The sequence below is a fragment of the Lagopus muta genome, chromosome 1 (assembly GCF_023343835.1).
Source record: "Lagopus muta isolate bLagMut1 chromosome 1, bLagMut1 primary, whole genome shotgun sequence".
Lineage (NCBI taxonomy): Eukaryota > Metazoa > Chordata > Aves > Galliformes > Phasianidae > Lagopus > Lagopus muta.
In genome coordinates this window covers 43970966-43983675 of record NC_064433.1, presented here as the reverse complement: position 1 = coordinate 43983675, position 12710 = coordinate 43970966, and the positions used below count along the sequence as shown (strand labels likewise).

Genomic DNA, 12710 nt, shown 5'->3' with positions numbered 1-12710 from the left:
GACTGAGCTAGTGAGCATTGTCATGCTGCTCTTTTACACAGATTAACAACATTTAATCAAGCTTTTGGCAAAATTATTGCTATAGAGAACAGAGAACTTGTCTGAATATGTTGCTGTTCAATTAACAACATGAAGTGAAACAGATTGATGAGTAAGGTACTCATACTTTTATGAGAGACTCCTCTGCTATGTCAGGTTAATGCCAAACACCAACTGGTGAATGCGATCAGAAATGGCACTGAACTACTTTCAGTTTCAGTGAATAAAAGCAATTTACATCCATCTCTTTATGCAGCTTATAATATGCTAACCAAGGAATCCTGGCATTGGGGAACTTGGATTTAGAATTGGAAAATGTGAGACTGGCTTCCCAAATAATAGAAATTGCTCCCCCTTTGAACAGGGCACGCTCCTTGAAGAAGCTGTCAGGGAGGCAAGACGTGCTACTGATACTGGACAGAGTACGTGGAGTTTCGCTGTGTGCATCCTTTTGTAATTCACTGCAATGCAGGAAGATATCTCAGTACTTTGGTGCAGTTTTCCAAATCACATAAAACTTCAAGCAAGCAAGCAGGCTGTTTCTTTTATTTTTAGGAGCTATACTGAGAACAGAGATGACAAATACATGAGATCAGTTTTATGAGACCATCAGGAACTGACTTCCCTTCACTTACAGAATACTGTAATTATGGGGCCTGGCTTGTTTTGCACAGCCAGACATTACTTTAGAGGCCAGAAATGGCCTGGAGGAGGCCTAACATGGAAAAAGCAGTGTATGGTATACCTTGAAGTGTAAGACTTGCTGTAATTCCAAATGCATCAAATGTGGGTTCTTTTGTTTTCTTTTAGGAAGGTTGTGATGCATTATCTACATGGAAGAATGCTTGGTTTCCAACCTTCTACTGGTGTAACTGTTTTGAAATTCAGTCAGTCATCACAGTGTTTATTCTTTAAGGCCTATTCACTATGACTGCACACATATATGTTATGTTCTTTTTGCATGTATCCATGGAGTAGCATGAAAAAAGGGATTGTGTTTCAGCTTGTATCTTGTGATATGAAGGCTCAGGGCTTTGTAGTGTGCTAGAAAACAAGCCTTGGGAAAGGGGCAGCTGATGTGTGCCCATATATCCCTTTATTATCTGGGATGCATTCAAACAGGAAATGCTACTGGGTCCACTGATATAAGCTGAATGAGTCCACAGAGCTGCCAAAGTATGCGTTGTCAAGATTTCTTGTGTATTTCAGTCACATATGAAGGTAAGTCAGCCTCTTGAGTATGTGGCAATGGCTGTGACTTTGTCAGCTATATAGGCTGTTAATCTTTCAGAGGTGGAAGCTCTGGGTTGTAGCCTGCTAACACAGCCCTGCAGATTTAAACATGATTGTTCCCTGTTGTATTGTTTAACCTACCAGGGAGGAAGAGAGTAGCACAGAATTCAGTGTCATCATCTTGAACTACATGTAGCTGCTGCTTTTGGCTGTCCTTTGAATAACTTGTATTGAGAAGGTGAAGTAGTTCACATATCACATATCTATGTGTGATCTATGGACCTAATAGCGAAGTACTAGTAATGTTCATTGCTTATCTCTACCTTCTCCTGTTCTGATGAAAAAGGCACTGTGGTGTGTTGGTTGGTATTTCAGGATCACCATTTAGTGTAAATGTTAGTCATCCTGGTTGGCCTTCTTTAATGAAAAGGGAACTTTATTTCAGATTCAAAGCAGTGTGAGCCTTGTCTCTGACATCAGCAGGGTAAAGAGAGCACATGACTTATATGTTTAGATATCCCTATACGAAAAACTTCTACGTATGGTAACAGCAACAAGTTGTTCTGCTTTTCAAGAAGCATTTTGAAATATACTGCCTGAGGGCTAAAATACAGTGACCAAACTTTAGTCTTAAGACAGAATTTTTGGCTGAGTTGTGTGCTTTAGAAAGTCTGCTTTTTTTACATGGACACTTAAGAGTATTAAATGTATTTGTTCTCACATGGATTAGTAGAATACCAGATTTGGCATTTCCAAGATAGTTTTCTAACCTCTATTTTTAAAAAGGTTCTTCTGTTTATCAGTAGTGTAAAATAAAAGTGCCAGTATGTCATTTACAATGACCGAAATAGTTGTTATCTGTAAAAACTGTAAAGAGCAAGAGATCAGTTCAATTTACTTAATAATACTACAGCTTTTTCTTCTGGCAAAATTGATTTCAACCCAGGGTACTGTGTGAAAATGCACTTCTAAGGTGTCCAGCACAGCCAGAATTACAGCTCTCTCTTTTCTTGGAACAGTGCTGCTGCAAAGTTGCAGAGCTGTCTGAAGTCTTCACACATCAGAATGACCTCAGTGTTGTCATTTTTTTCAAGCTAATTTGTTGGAAAGGTTTTTTGGTTTCTGCGTTTTAATTTAAAGGGTCGCTAGAGAGAATACAGTAGTCTCTGAAACTGCAGGAAGAGCAAGCTTTTTGATAAGTATTCATAGTAATGCTTCACTGGGACATTGCAGTATCTTACTGATACCTAAATGGAACTTCCTACCCTTCAAGAAGAGAATGACTTACCCAAGCTGGCTGGTGACCAGGGCCTTCTTTCATCTGTATTTCTGTGCTTCAGCAAATGCCAATGGAAGACTGAAATAGTTTTTGTGGCTTCTTTGTCATTGTTTGAAATGCTAGTTAAGGCTGCAGCTAAGCTTGAGGAAAAACCTAAACATTCTTGAGGTATATCTTGTCAAATAAGATACTTAAATTCTATCAGAATACAGTTTTGGTTGGATTATGAAAATTGGTTAAAATTATGTAATAGCTGAAAACTATCTGTAAGTAACTTCTTAAGTTGTCTGTGTGTGTGTCGGTGTGTGTTTTCCCCAAGCAAAGGCAATCGTAACAACCTGGAATTTGAACTTTCAGGGAAAGCCAATTATTTTTCAGGATACACAAATAGATTTTGTGTGGTGTTCTCACAAACAAGATTTTTGTGAGAATATGAAAACAGCATTTCCAGGTGTAACTGTGTGCTATATGGGCTCCGTAATTAACTTATGTAATATGGCGTAGAGACCAACATTTCCTTTAATAATGCTTCTGAGTGAGCTTATTGCTGTGTTCTGCATCAGCACTTGGGAGACGTTTGAATATTGTGTTGAACAGATGTAAGCAGAATTGCAGTTAAATTGCAGTGTAACTCTCTTTGTAGAATCTGACTGAGAAGCTGCTGAAGAAGGAGCAGGAGTACAGCCAGCTAGAAGAAAAACATAATGAGCTATCTGTGAGCAAAAAGAGTGTTCAGGCAAGCTTTCACCAGAAGGACCTGGATTGCCAACAGCTTCAGGCAAAGCTGTCTGCATCTGAAGCCTCGATACAGAGATTACAGACAGAGCTAGGTGAGAAGGGAGAAGCAAGCCAGAAGCTTAAAGAAGAACTGTCCGAAGTAGAGACAAAATACCAGCATCTTAAGGCAGAATGTAAACAGCTCCAGCAGCAGAGAGAGGAAAAAGAACAGCATGGTTTGCAGCTCCAGAGCGAGCTCAGTCAGGTAAGAGTCCTTAAACCCCCCTAGACAGTTCCTGTTGGTACCAGTCCTTAAGCAGGCCCGTTAGGTTTTATTTAACTATGCCTTTTTTTGTTCAAGAGGAGTATGCAAGTAGATAACTCGTGTTTGAATAAATCTCTTCTTCCCCTTAGAGAAGTGAAAAAAGAACAGGCAAAAAGAATTTGTGATAAGAGTGGTGGAAGTGGTTTTTTTTTTTTTTTCTTTTGGTTGTCCTGAACTCTCATTGGAAGCAAATGAACACATTTGTAACCCCAGTGGCACGACAACCAAACTCAGTGAGATCTACTAATCCAACCACTTTTCTACATTGTATTTCTGAGAATACTGATGTAACGTGTATCTATCTATGGTATAATCCCCCCTTCTCTGAAAGGGAAACTAGTCTTATGAATTCTGTTCTGGAACTGTTCTGTCGAATTGTCTTTAAACAAATAGCTTTCCATTTTGATTATTAAAGATAAAAGAGTCCACCTAAGGTTTGTAGCTGATTTCTTGTGTTATAGGAGTTTGCTGATTTTTTTTTTTTTTAATTATTTTGATATGTGAATAAATAAGGCTTTAGCTGATCTAAAAGAAATTGCTTGTCCACTCTCCTTCTGGTTATATGAACTTCTCCTTCATCCTCCAACTTTTCCCATCTCCTTTTTTTTTTTGTTTATGCAAAAGGTAAAAATTCACTGAAATAAAGAAAATATTGTCAAATGAGAATGCAATCAAGAATACTGGTTTTGCATGGCAAATATAGTAATGGACAACTACTGAGAAATCAGTAAAGTCATGTATTCTGATTTTGTAAGGTATCTGAATCTCTAATAAGTTGAGGCTATGGAAAACCAACATAAGTCAAGAAGAATATTAGAGGAAGTGAGATTACTACTAGAAGTGAAAATACTCTGGAGGAAGCTTGAGAAAAGTGAAAGTTGTCTTTTTTACAGTGGAACTGAACCATACTTGATTTGTTCACATTTGTTGAATGCAGAGAATATGTAGTGTGAAGAACAAGGATAATGTGATGTCTTAATGTTGCTTCTCTTGCATCTCTCCACAAAGACCTTCTCTTTATGTTGTCTACAGCCACAAAAACACCCAGAGCATAACACTTCCACCATCTGAATATTGTTCTGCTGTGTACAGTGAGTTATGGAAGCAAGACTTTCATACAACATTGAGCATACAGACATTCAAGGCTGGCTTAACTCTGTCTTATCTCATGTCTTTGGATAGTAATATATTAAATTGGATAAATATTTGTGTATCAGGATTAGTGTCCAGTCCTAAGATGGAAAAATATATATATTTATTTTAGGATGATGCACTTGATCTTAATATTTTCTCAGCTTTCAAGCATCTGAACAAGTCAAAAACAGATTAAGTTGCAAGCCGTGCATGCATGGCTTATCTTGGAAGAGCAGTGACTTGGCAAAACTTTGTGTATTTATTACATCCTCAAAGTGTCTTTCCTTCTTCATTGAGTCTTTTTTGATGAGTGAAAGGAGAGATGTTAGTCATCTGCTTAGGAATCCTTGTTTAGTAAAACTGCCTCAGTCTGTCTAGGCAACACATGCAAGCTTCAGAAGCAAAGCCAAGAACTAGAGCTGAAATCTGGGTTCAGATTGTAAGGGCTTTTTTGGGACGCAGTTTTGAGGTAGGCAGATGGAGAAGGATCACGAAAAATGAGTTGCTGTGAAAGGAAATGCAGGCCTTGCATGTCCTCTAGGGATGTTGCTGGGAAGGAGATCAGTCTAATTGAGAAAACCTAAACAAGCTGCTGCATCTTAGGGTGGGTTTTAGAATTGTGTTGTAATAGAATAGCTGGGAAAAGAAGTCATTCCACACATGGTATAAAATTAGGAGTGAAATCAAGCGAATATTTCTTTTCCTCTCTCCCTCCCTGCAAACAAGAGTTCAGTAACTAGAGTCATGGAGAAAGCGAACTGCTCTTATTCATTAACAAGATACTTCAGTGGAGTTACCTTTTTCCACTTTAGTTCAGTAGCTTATGTTGACATAATGTAATACTGCTTATGAAGACAGATATGAGGATTTTTAGTCAAACCACATTTTCAAAGAATCTCCTCAAAATTCACACAGATGCAATCCTGGCAGTTACGTATTTCTGCAAAGTGCTGACCTGCCTGACTGCTATTATAGCCAGTAGCTGGGATTCTCTAAATATTACCAGTTTTTATCCTACAGTCTTCAATGAGCAATTGACATTTTTGCATGCTTACTGTTGTAAGTAGTAGAAGGAAGCTTGTATTCAAGCAAAGCAGACCAGTATTTTGCTTCTGCCCTGAATTTATTTCTGAAAAGATGCAGTAGTTTTTCAGTTGCATGTGCTCCTCTCTGAGCACTGGTGAAGTTTGTATATTTTAGGTTCTGAATGACCTAAAGGAAGTGATCTTCACAATGAAAGGAAGCTCTGATGATGGTATTGGTTCCAGCGCTGCAATGGGAATAGGAAAATAAGGACTACTTCAGTCTTGGAGGAATGTTAGCTGCTAATATATACTGTTACTCTTGTTTACTTTTACAAATATATTTTTTGTTAAACTAAGCTGGAATACCCTGTAGCATAGCTGCTTTTGCTTGAGTGTTTCACAAGAAAAAAGGCGGAAAGACTTTACCATGAGTTCTGTAGTGATCTCATTGCTCCTTTTCTTTGGTAGACTTTTTTCTTTGGCCCTTGTTTGTATTTCTAGTGAGGAAGTATTAATTATTCAGTGATTACCACAGAAAAAGACAAATTTTCTTGCTTTTTATGCTCTGTCCTTCCTCATTTTCTACCTCTCTCTTAATTCTGCAGTCCAGTTCAAACAGTTAGCATTTCAACCACGTGCTTAACGCCTTTTCATTTGCAGTGGTTGTGGTGGTGGATGTGATTTAGCCTGGTTTCCTAAGAAAATAAAGCATTTGATTCTCTGCCTCTGTCCCCTGTAAATTTTGTGCTGTGTGATAACTTCAGTCAGTTTTGAAAGATGATTGAAAGGTTTTCAGTGTTGGGTTCTTCAGCATTACACTTTTGTGGAAGCAGAGAGTTGGGTAAAGGAGAAAATCTTAGTCTGTTCATGCCTCACCCCCTCTGTGCCTGGGGGCAAGATTTAATGTTATCAAAGCCCTGTTCCTTGTTTCTGTCCTGCTAGGCTATCCTGGAGAAGGCTCAGGGGAGATCTCATTGCAGTCTTCCAGTACTTGAAGGGAATTTGTAATCAGGAGGGAAACAAACTTTTTACATGAGTAGATAATGATAGGACAAGAGGAGAGATTTGCATTAGATGTTGGGGAAATTTTTCACTGAGAGAGTGGTGAGGTGGTGGAACAGAGAAGTTATGGATGCCTCATCACTGGAGGTGTTTGTGGCCAGGTTTGCTAGACCCTGAGCAGCCTCATCTAGTGCATGATTTAGTTGTTGGCAACTCTGTGCATTGGAGGGAGTTGGAATTGGATGATCTTTGTCCCTTCCAACCCAAGCCTTTCTACAATTCTGTGATATTAGAGGGAGGTCCTGAATGTACAGAGTGAATGATACGAATATCTTGGGTGTAAGTTAATAAGAAAATGAGCATCATTAATGTCGGTATTTGTAGAAATGGCTTGCTGTGCTTTAATGACTAGATCACTCCCAGTTTTTGTATCAAATTGAACTTTCATTGTGTAGGCATAAATTTGTTAATGTAGAAGTAGGTAGGAGGTAACTGAGAACCTTTGGAGGTAAACTGAAGGGAAGGAAAGTTGATTTTATAGAACAAGGCTTTTCTCTGACAGTGAATTGTGCAGTGCTGCTTTTGATAACCTCAAAAATTCCAAGTGAGGTTTACATCTGGCTGGATGAGCAAGTCTAAGTGCTGACTTAGGCTCTCCTGCTGGGATGTGCTGAAATGTAAGCCACCAATGTTACTGCGTACACACTACAGCAGATTCATGCATGTCTTCTCAGCACTGAATGAATGCCTGGATCAAACTACCAACTCCTAGTTAGTAGTGTAGCAGTGCAGAACAGTGTATTGTTGGAACCAGTGCAGTGGGTGAAGGTGTGTTGTTCTGGCCACTGAATCTGTGTGACTCAGATGTAAGGTGAGATCACTCTAAAGCTTTGCTCTTTTACACAATAGTTCTTATGTCTTTCAAAGATTGCCCTATTTGTTTTTCAGGTAAAACTTTGAAACAGATATGGAAGGGTTTCTCTAGATAAATGAGGATGTTTCTAGGCCCCTTCTACCTACTGCTTTGAATATTTACTTATCCTTGTGCAGTTGATGCTGTTCTTAGATGTGATTTTGTTTCTGCATTATATGGTGTATCTTCATGAACTCAGGAGCTTATGTTGTTGTTTTATTCCAAGTAATGAAACTCTTGGTCAAACGTGGCAAAATTGAATCTAAATTGGCTAAAGACTGAAGGAATGGATAACTTTATTTATTTATTTTAAATTTTCTTTTGCAGCTGCATAGTAAGCTTCTGGAAACAGAGCGCCAGCTGGGGGAAGCACATGGGCGGCTTAAGGAGCAGAGGCAGCTCTCTAGTGAAAAGCTGATGGACAAAGAGCAGCAGGTGGCTGATCTTCAGTTGAAGCTTTCTCGTGCTGAAGAACAGGTAGGAGCATTTTCTGCAAACTTTTATTTATACCGTTTCTGATAATAGCCTGTATATAGTCATGGCTATTATTATAGCGACCTTAGAAGTTATTCCTAATGCACTCCATGCACTTTCATTGTGTAGGCATGCACTCCATGGCTGTTGTGTTGCAGTTGATAGATTTTTTTTTCCTTATAGGAGTGTCATTTGGCGAATACTGTTGAAGTCTTACAATGAAATTGTCAAAATCTGCCTAAATGCCTTTTGCATTACAGATTTTGTAAGTCTAAATGCTCATTTCATGCGTGTATGTTCATGGTACTTTGGAGATAAAAGAAAGATCTTCCTTTACATTGATGATCTTTGTGTAATAATTGTATAAAAGAAAGATGTAGGTGCACCTGAGCACACATAAGTAATGCTTTGTGTGTAGATACCTTTGTGGGATAAAACTCTCCATGGAAAACAATGTGAACGTGGCACAGCAGCTCACTGATAGTTAACGGATTTTATCTGGTGGATGGGTAGAAATTGCTTGCTTTTATTCATTTTCATTTATTTTAATGAGTGTCTTATATGTGTTGCTGGTTTTCTGCTACTTCTATGGGGATTGGCCAAGTATCTGAGTGGTATGTTGTCAGAATTTGTAAAGCTACTACTATAAAAGAGGAGAGACTACTAAACTGAAGTTGCTACTAAAACTGCTACTACTAATAATGTTGTTTTACAGGTTACTTGCATTATCAGTCATGTTATATCTTAACAAGTGTTGAAAAAAAAACCATACTAAAATCTCTTTTTATCTCTTATTTTTGAGAACTAAAATACATATGTCTGATAGTTATATAGTTTTCACTTATGATTCAGGATCTCATCTATTAATAAGAAATGCTTGAGTTAGATTTTTGTTCTTTAACTTAGATTTACACACTTCTATTTTCACACCAATTTTCATATATCCTTGTTTAGAATAAACTGCAGGCATTAGAATAAACACTGAATGCTATTGAAATACTGAATGGTGCTTACTCACGAGTGTTTTTTTCTCTCAGCTGAAGGAAAAGGTGGCAAACTCCACAGAATTGCAACATCAATTAGATAAGGCAAAACAACAGCACCAGGAACAGCAGACACTTCAACAAAACACGACATCAAAACTTCGAGAAGCCCAGGTGACTTACTTATATAGCCTCACATAAAGGCGTATTTCAGGTTTTCATTATTTTCAGTATGTTTTCTCTGTACAAGTGGCTTACGGGACTTCAAAATAGTTAGGTAGCTTGGTGGGTAAATCTCAAATAGAATATACAGAGGGTGCTTAATAAGTTTATCCAACATTTTATGCATTAGGAATAACTCCTAAGGTGGCTATAATTAAGGAAGATGTTCTGCAATTTTCCAGAATGATTTGGAGCAAGTACTACGACAAATTGGAGATAAGGACCAAAAAATTCAAAATCTTGAGGCCTTGCTTCAAAAGAGTAAGGAAAATATCTCTCTGCTTGAAAAGGAAAGAGAGGATTTGTATGCGAAAATTCAAGCTGGTGAAGGAGAAACTGCAGTTCTTAATCAGCTACAGGAGAAAAATCATGCACTACAAATACAGGTAAGAATTCAGAAACCTGTTTCTCTGCTCTTTTTCATTATTGTATCTTAACTGCATTATTCCTCTCTCGTTAAATATGACATTGATCTTTTCTAGACTTTGCCGTTTCTTTGTATGTATTTTGGTAACTTACCCACTATCAGCAAAGAGAAGAGAATTCCTAGGTGTTTCCTACGTACGTACAGTAACAATATACTCTTAAAAAAGTGGATGCATATATTTCTTTTTCAAAAGCAGGTTTATTTCCTGCTTTCCATACTAACATTCAGTCTAGTCTGTATCTGTTGTTTTCTCAGTTATTGATTTTGTCAGAGTAAGGCTAAATTGATGAGTCCCTTTTGTTTCCATTTTTAACTGGTATCCTATTGAAACTCTGATATTGTACAATATAGCTTTACTGTAATAGAGTTAGAAGTCTGGAGCTGTGATAAGATGCCCTAGAATTCCAAAGTTTTATGACTTTTTTGCTCCTCCTATTACAGTCTCTGTTTACCTCCTCAATACAGGTAACTCAACTGACAGAGAAGCTGAAGAATCAATCAGAAAGTCATAAACAAGCCCAAGAGAATTTGCATGAGCAAGTGCAGGAGCAGAAGGCACATCTAAGAGCTGCTCAAGATCGTGTGCTCTCTCTGGAAGCCAATATCACTGAGTTGAGCAGTCAGCTAAATGAAAGTAAAGAGAAAGTATCACAACTTGATATACAGGTAATGGAACTCTATGCTGCCTGGCAATGATAAATCCAGTTCTGATTTCTGTATTCTCTCTGGAGAATGTACAAAGCAATCTGGGAAAAAAATTACGTGTTTGTGCTTGCAGACAAAGTAAGATAAGGCAAATAAACATGCAGAACATGTAAGTGGATTTAGAATAGGAATAGATAGCAAGGTTGATTTTTTTTGTTTGTTTCTTTGTTGGATAGGTGATTTTTGGTGGTGGTAGTGGGAATTCATAATCAAGTTGGGAAAATTTGTCTTCAAGCATCTTTTGTTGTATTTGTAATGGTTAATCATCCACAGAACTGCTGTTATCACTCCTAGGTTCTGTGCATCAGAGTGAGAATCTGTCAAGTTGTTAAAGATGTTGCTGTTGCCTAGAAATTTCTTGTGCTGGTAGCTTTTACCTAAAGCAAAACAAAAGTTGCCTTGTTATCAATTCAATTGAATTAAACAAGGCAATTCCCCACTATAGTCTCAGTGTGGACTTTCCTACAGTTAAGTACTGGTTACACTAAAACCAGTGAATTCTGTTCAGGTATCACAAAGAATGAACAACACTTTGATCAGAAGTTTGGCAGACATTGTTTTCTTAAATTAATACACTTGGAACACCTAGCACTGTTGTTTGATTAATACAGTGTGTTGTTAAGTAGTGTTACTCAATTTCTGAGCAGGTCTAATAACTTCTGTTGTTCTGTGATGTTTTTGCTGGGCTTTGCTATAAGATCTGGATTGTTCTTCAACAAGACTTCAGGGCTAAAACAGTAATTTATGGGCTGTTGCATCTGCTTTTTAAGGCAATATGGGCTTTGCTACAGCCTTTGAGAAGTAACGTTTCTGTTACAGATAGAAAATAGCAAGCTGCAGTAGTCAGTGACCTGACAATTACCTCTATGCACCAACACCATTCATAGCTGCTGTATAAATGTAGGTGGCTGGATATTTTGGAAGGAGTGAGGGGTTGCATAGGACTGTTCTTTAATTCTGCTTTTAGCTTGAAGAAGGAACTAACTGTGTTTTAACACATTGATTTTTTTTTTTTTCTAAAACTTGAAAAAATTTCCCCTTCCCCTTTTTTTTTTCCCATTAGTACATGAAAACTGCTAATGAAGTTACTCGTAATAGATACTGTAATGAAGTACAACTTGTCTTTCAGGTAAAAGCAAAAACTGAATTGCTGCTTTCAGCAGAAGCATCAAAAGCTGCTCAAAGAGCAGACCTTCAGAATCATCTGGACACTGCCCAGCATGCACTGCAAGACAAGCAACAGGTTATGAGAAACATGCAAACATAAAGTTCCTGTGTTACCTAAAAATCTACTTACAAACCTAAGAATAGTCTGATTACAAACTACATAAATATGTGACTATGCATTTGGAAATAATCTTGTAGGATGTTTTAACCATGTGATGTGTTTTCTGTTCTTTCTGCTGTAATCTGGACCATATGGGCATTTTGCAGTGTAAAGAACTAAACTTGGAAATCCAGTCCTTGCTGTATGTTCAGCCATGGTTTGTGGTCTGAGCTGTGGTATTTGAGTACAATTCTAACTTGCATGCTATGAAAAGTTTATATAATGCACTGGATTCAATTGAAAACTGTTAACTTCTATTACAGATTCAGATACATTCAAAATCAAAAAGTCTTTATTCAGAAATAATTATCTGCATGCCAGCTGACAAGAAGACATGAGGATTGTTAAAATTGCATGTTTTAGTTTGCATTAATCCAACTACAGCATTCCACCAGGTGCTGAATCAAATATTTGCGTTCTTAGAATCCATGCTGTTGTCATCTTAGGAGAAATATTCAGCACTTCCTAAGGGCACCAATTTTTAGGTGGGAATATAATTAATAGCCATAAACGTAAGATGTCTTTTTGGAACTGTTTATTAAACACATAATTAACTAATAATTAAACATATCAGCTTGCTTGGAGAGTAAGAATCTTGGATGTAGCTGTTCTCTTAGTGGTTACAAGGCAAACATCTTTGTGTCTCCTGTGGAAATCACACTGTTTTATGTTAAACCAATGATCTGGAATTATCTTTGGTGTATGGAGAGTTTACTGTTCCCATACTGCAGGCTTTCCTCTTTGTCAATGCTTTGTTCCTGGGAGACATCGAGTTTTCTCTGAGGTTTTGTAGTGTTGCATTCTAATTATTGCTGTATTAACTCCAGGATTTTGAGCATTTATGACGTACAGTTCCTCATCTCTTTATAACTTCAAACACATTTTTTAAGCTCTAGCTCATAGCC

The 12710-nt window shown here is 37.6% G+C and overlaps 1 protein-coding gene across 4 annotated transcripts in view; it reads left to right on the top strand.

Annotated features, from left to right (window-relative positions):
• The window catches only part of EEA1 (early endosome antigen 1), a 69870-nt gene that overhangs the window by 32609 nt on the left and 24551 nt on the right, over window positions 1-12710 (top strand). For all 4 annotated transcript variants that reach the window (XM_048940650.1, XM_048940640.1, XM_048940632.1 and 1 more), the window contains 6 exons: window positions 3195-3533; window positions 7995-8144; window positions 9179-9298; window positions 9529-9732; window positions 10239-10439; window positions 11608-11721. In XM_048940650.1, coding sequence (XP_048796607.1) covers window positions 3195-3533; window positions 7995-8144; window positions 9179-9298; window positions 9529-9732; window positions 10239-10439; window positions 11608-11721 — 1128 coding nt within the window. The remainder of the gene's footprint in view (window positions 1-3194; window positions 3534-7994; window positions 8145-9178; window positions 9299-9528; window positions 9733-10238; window positions 10440-11607; window positions 11722-12710) is intronic.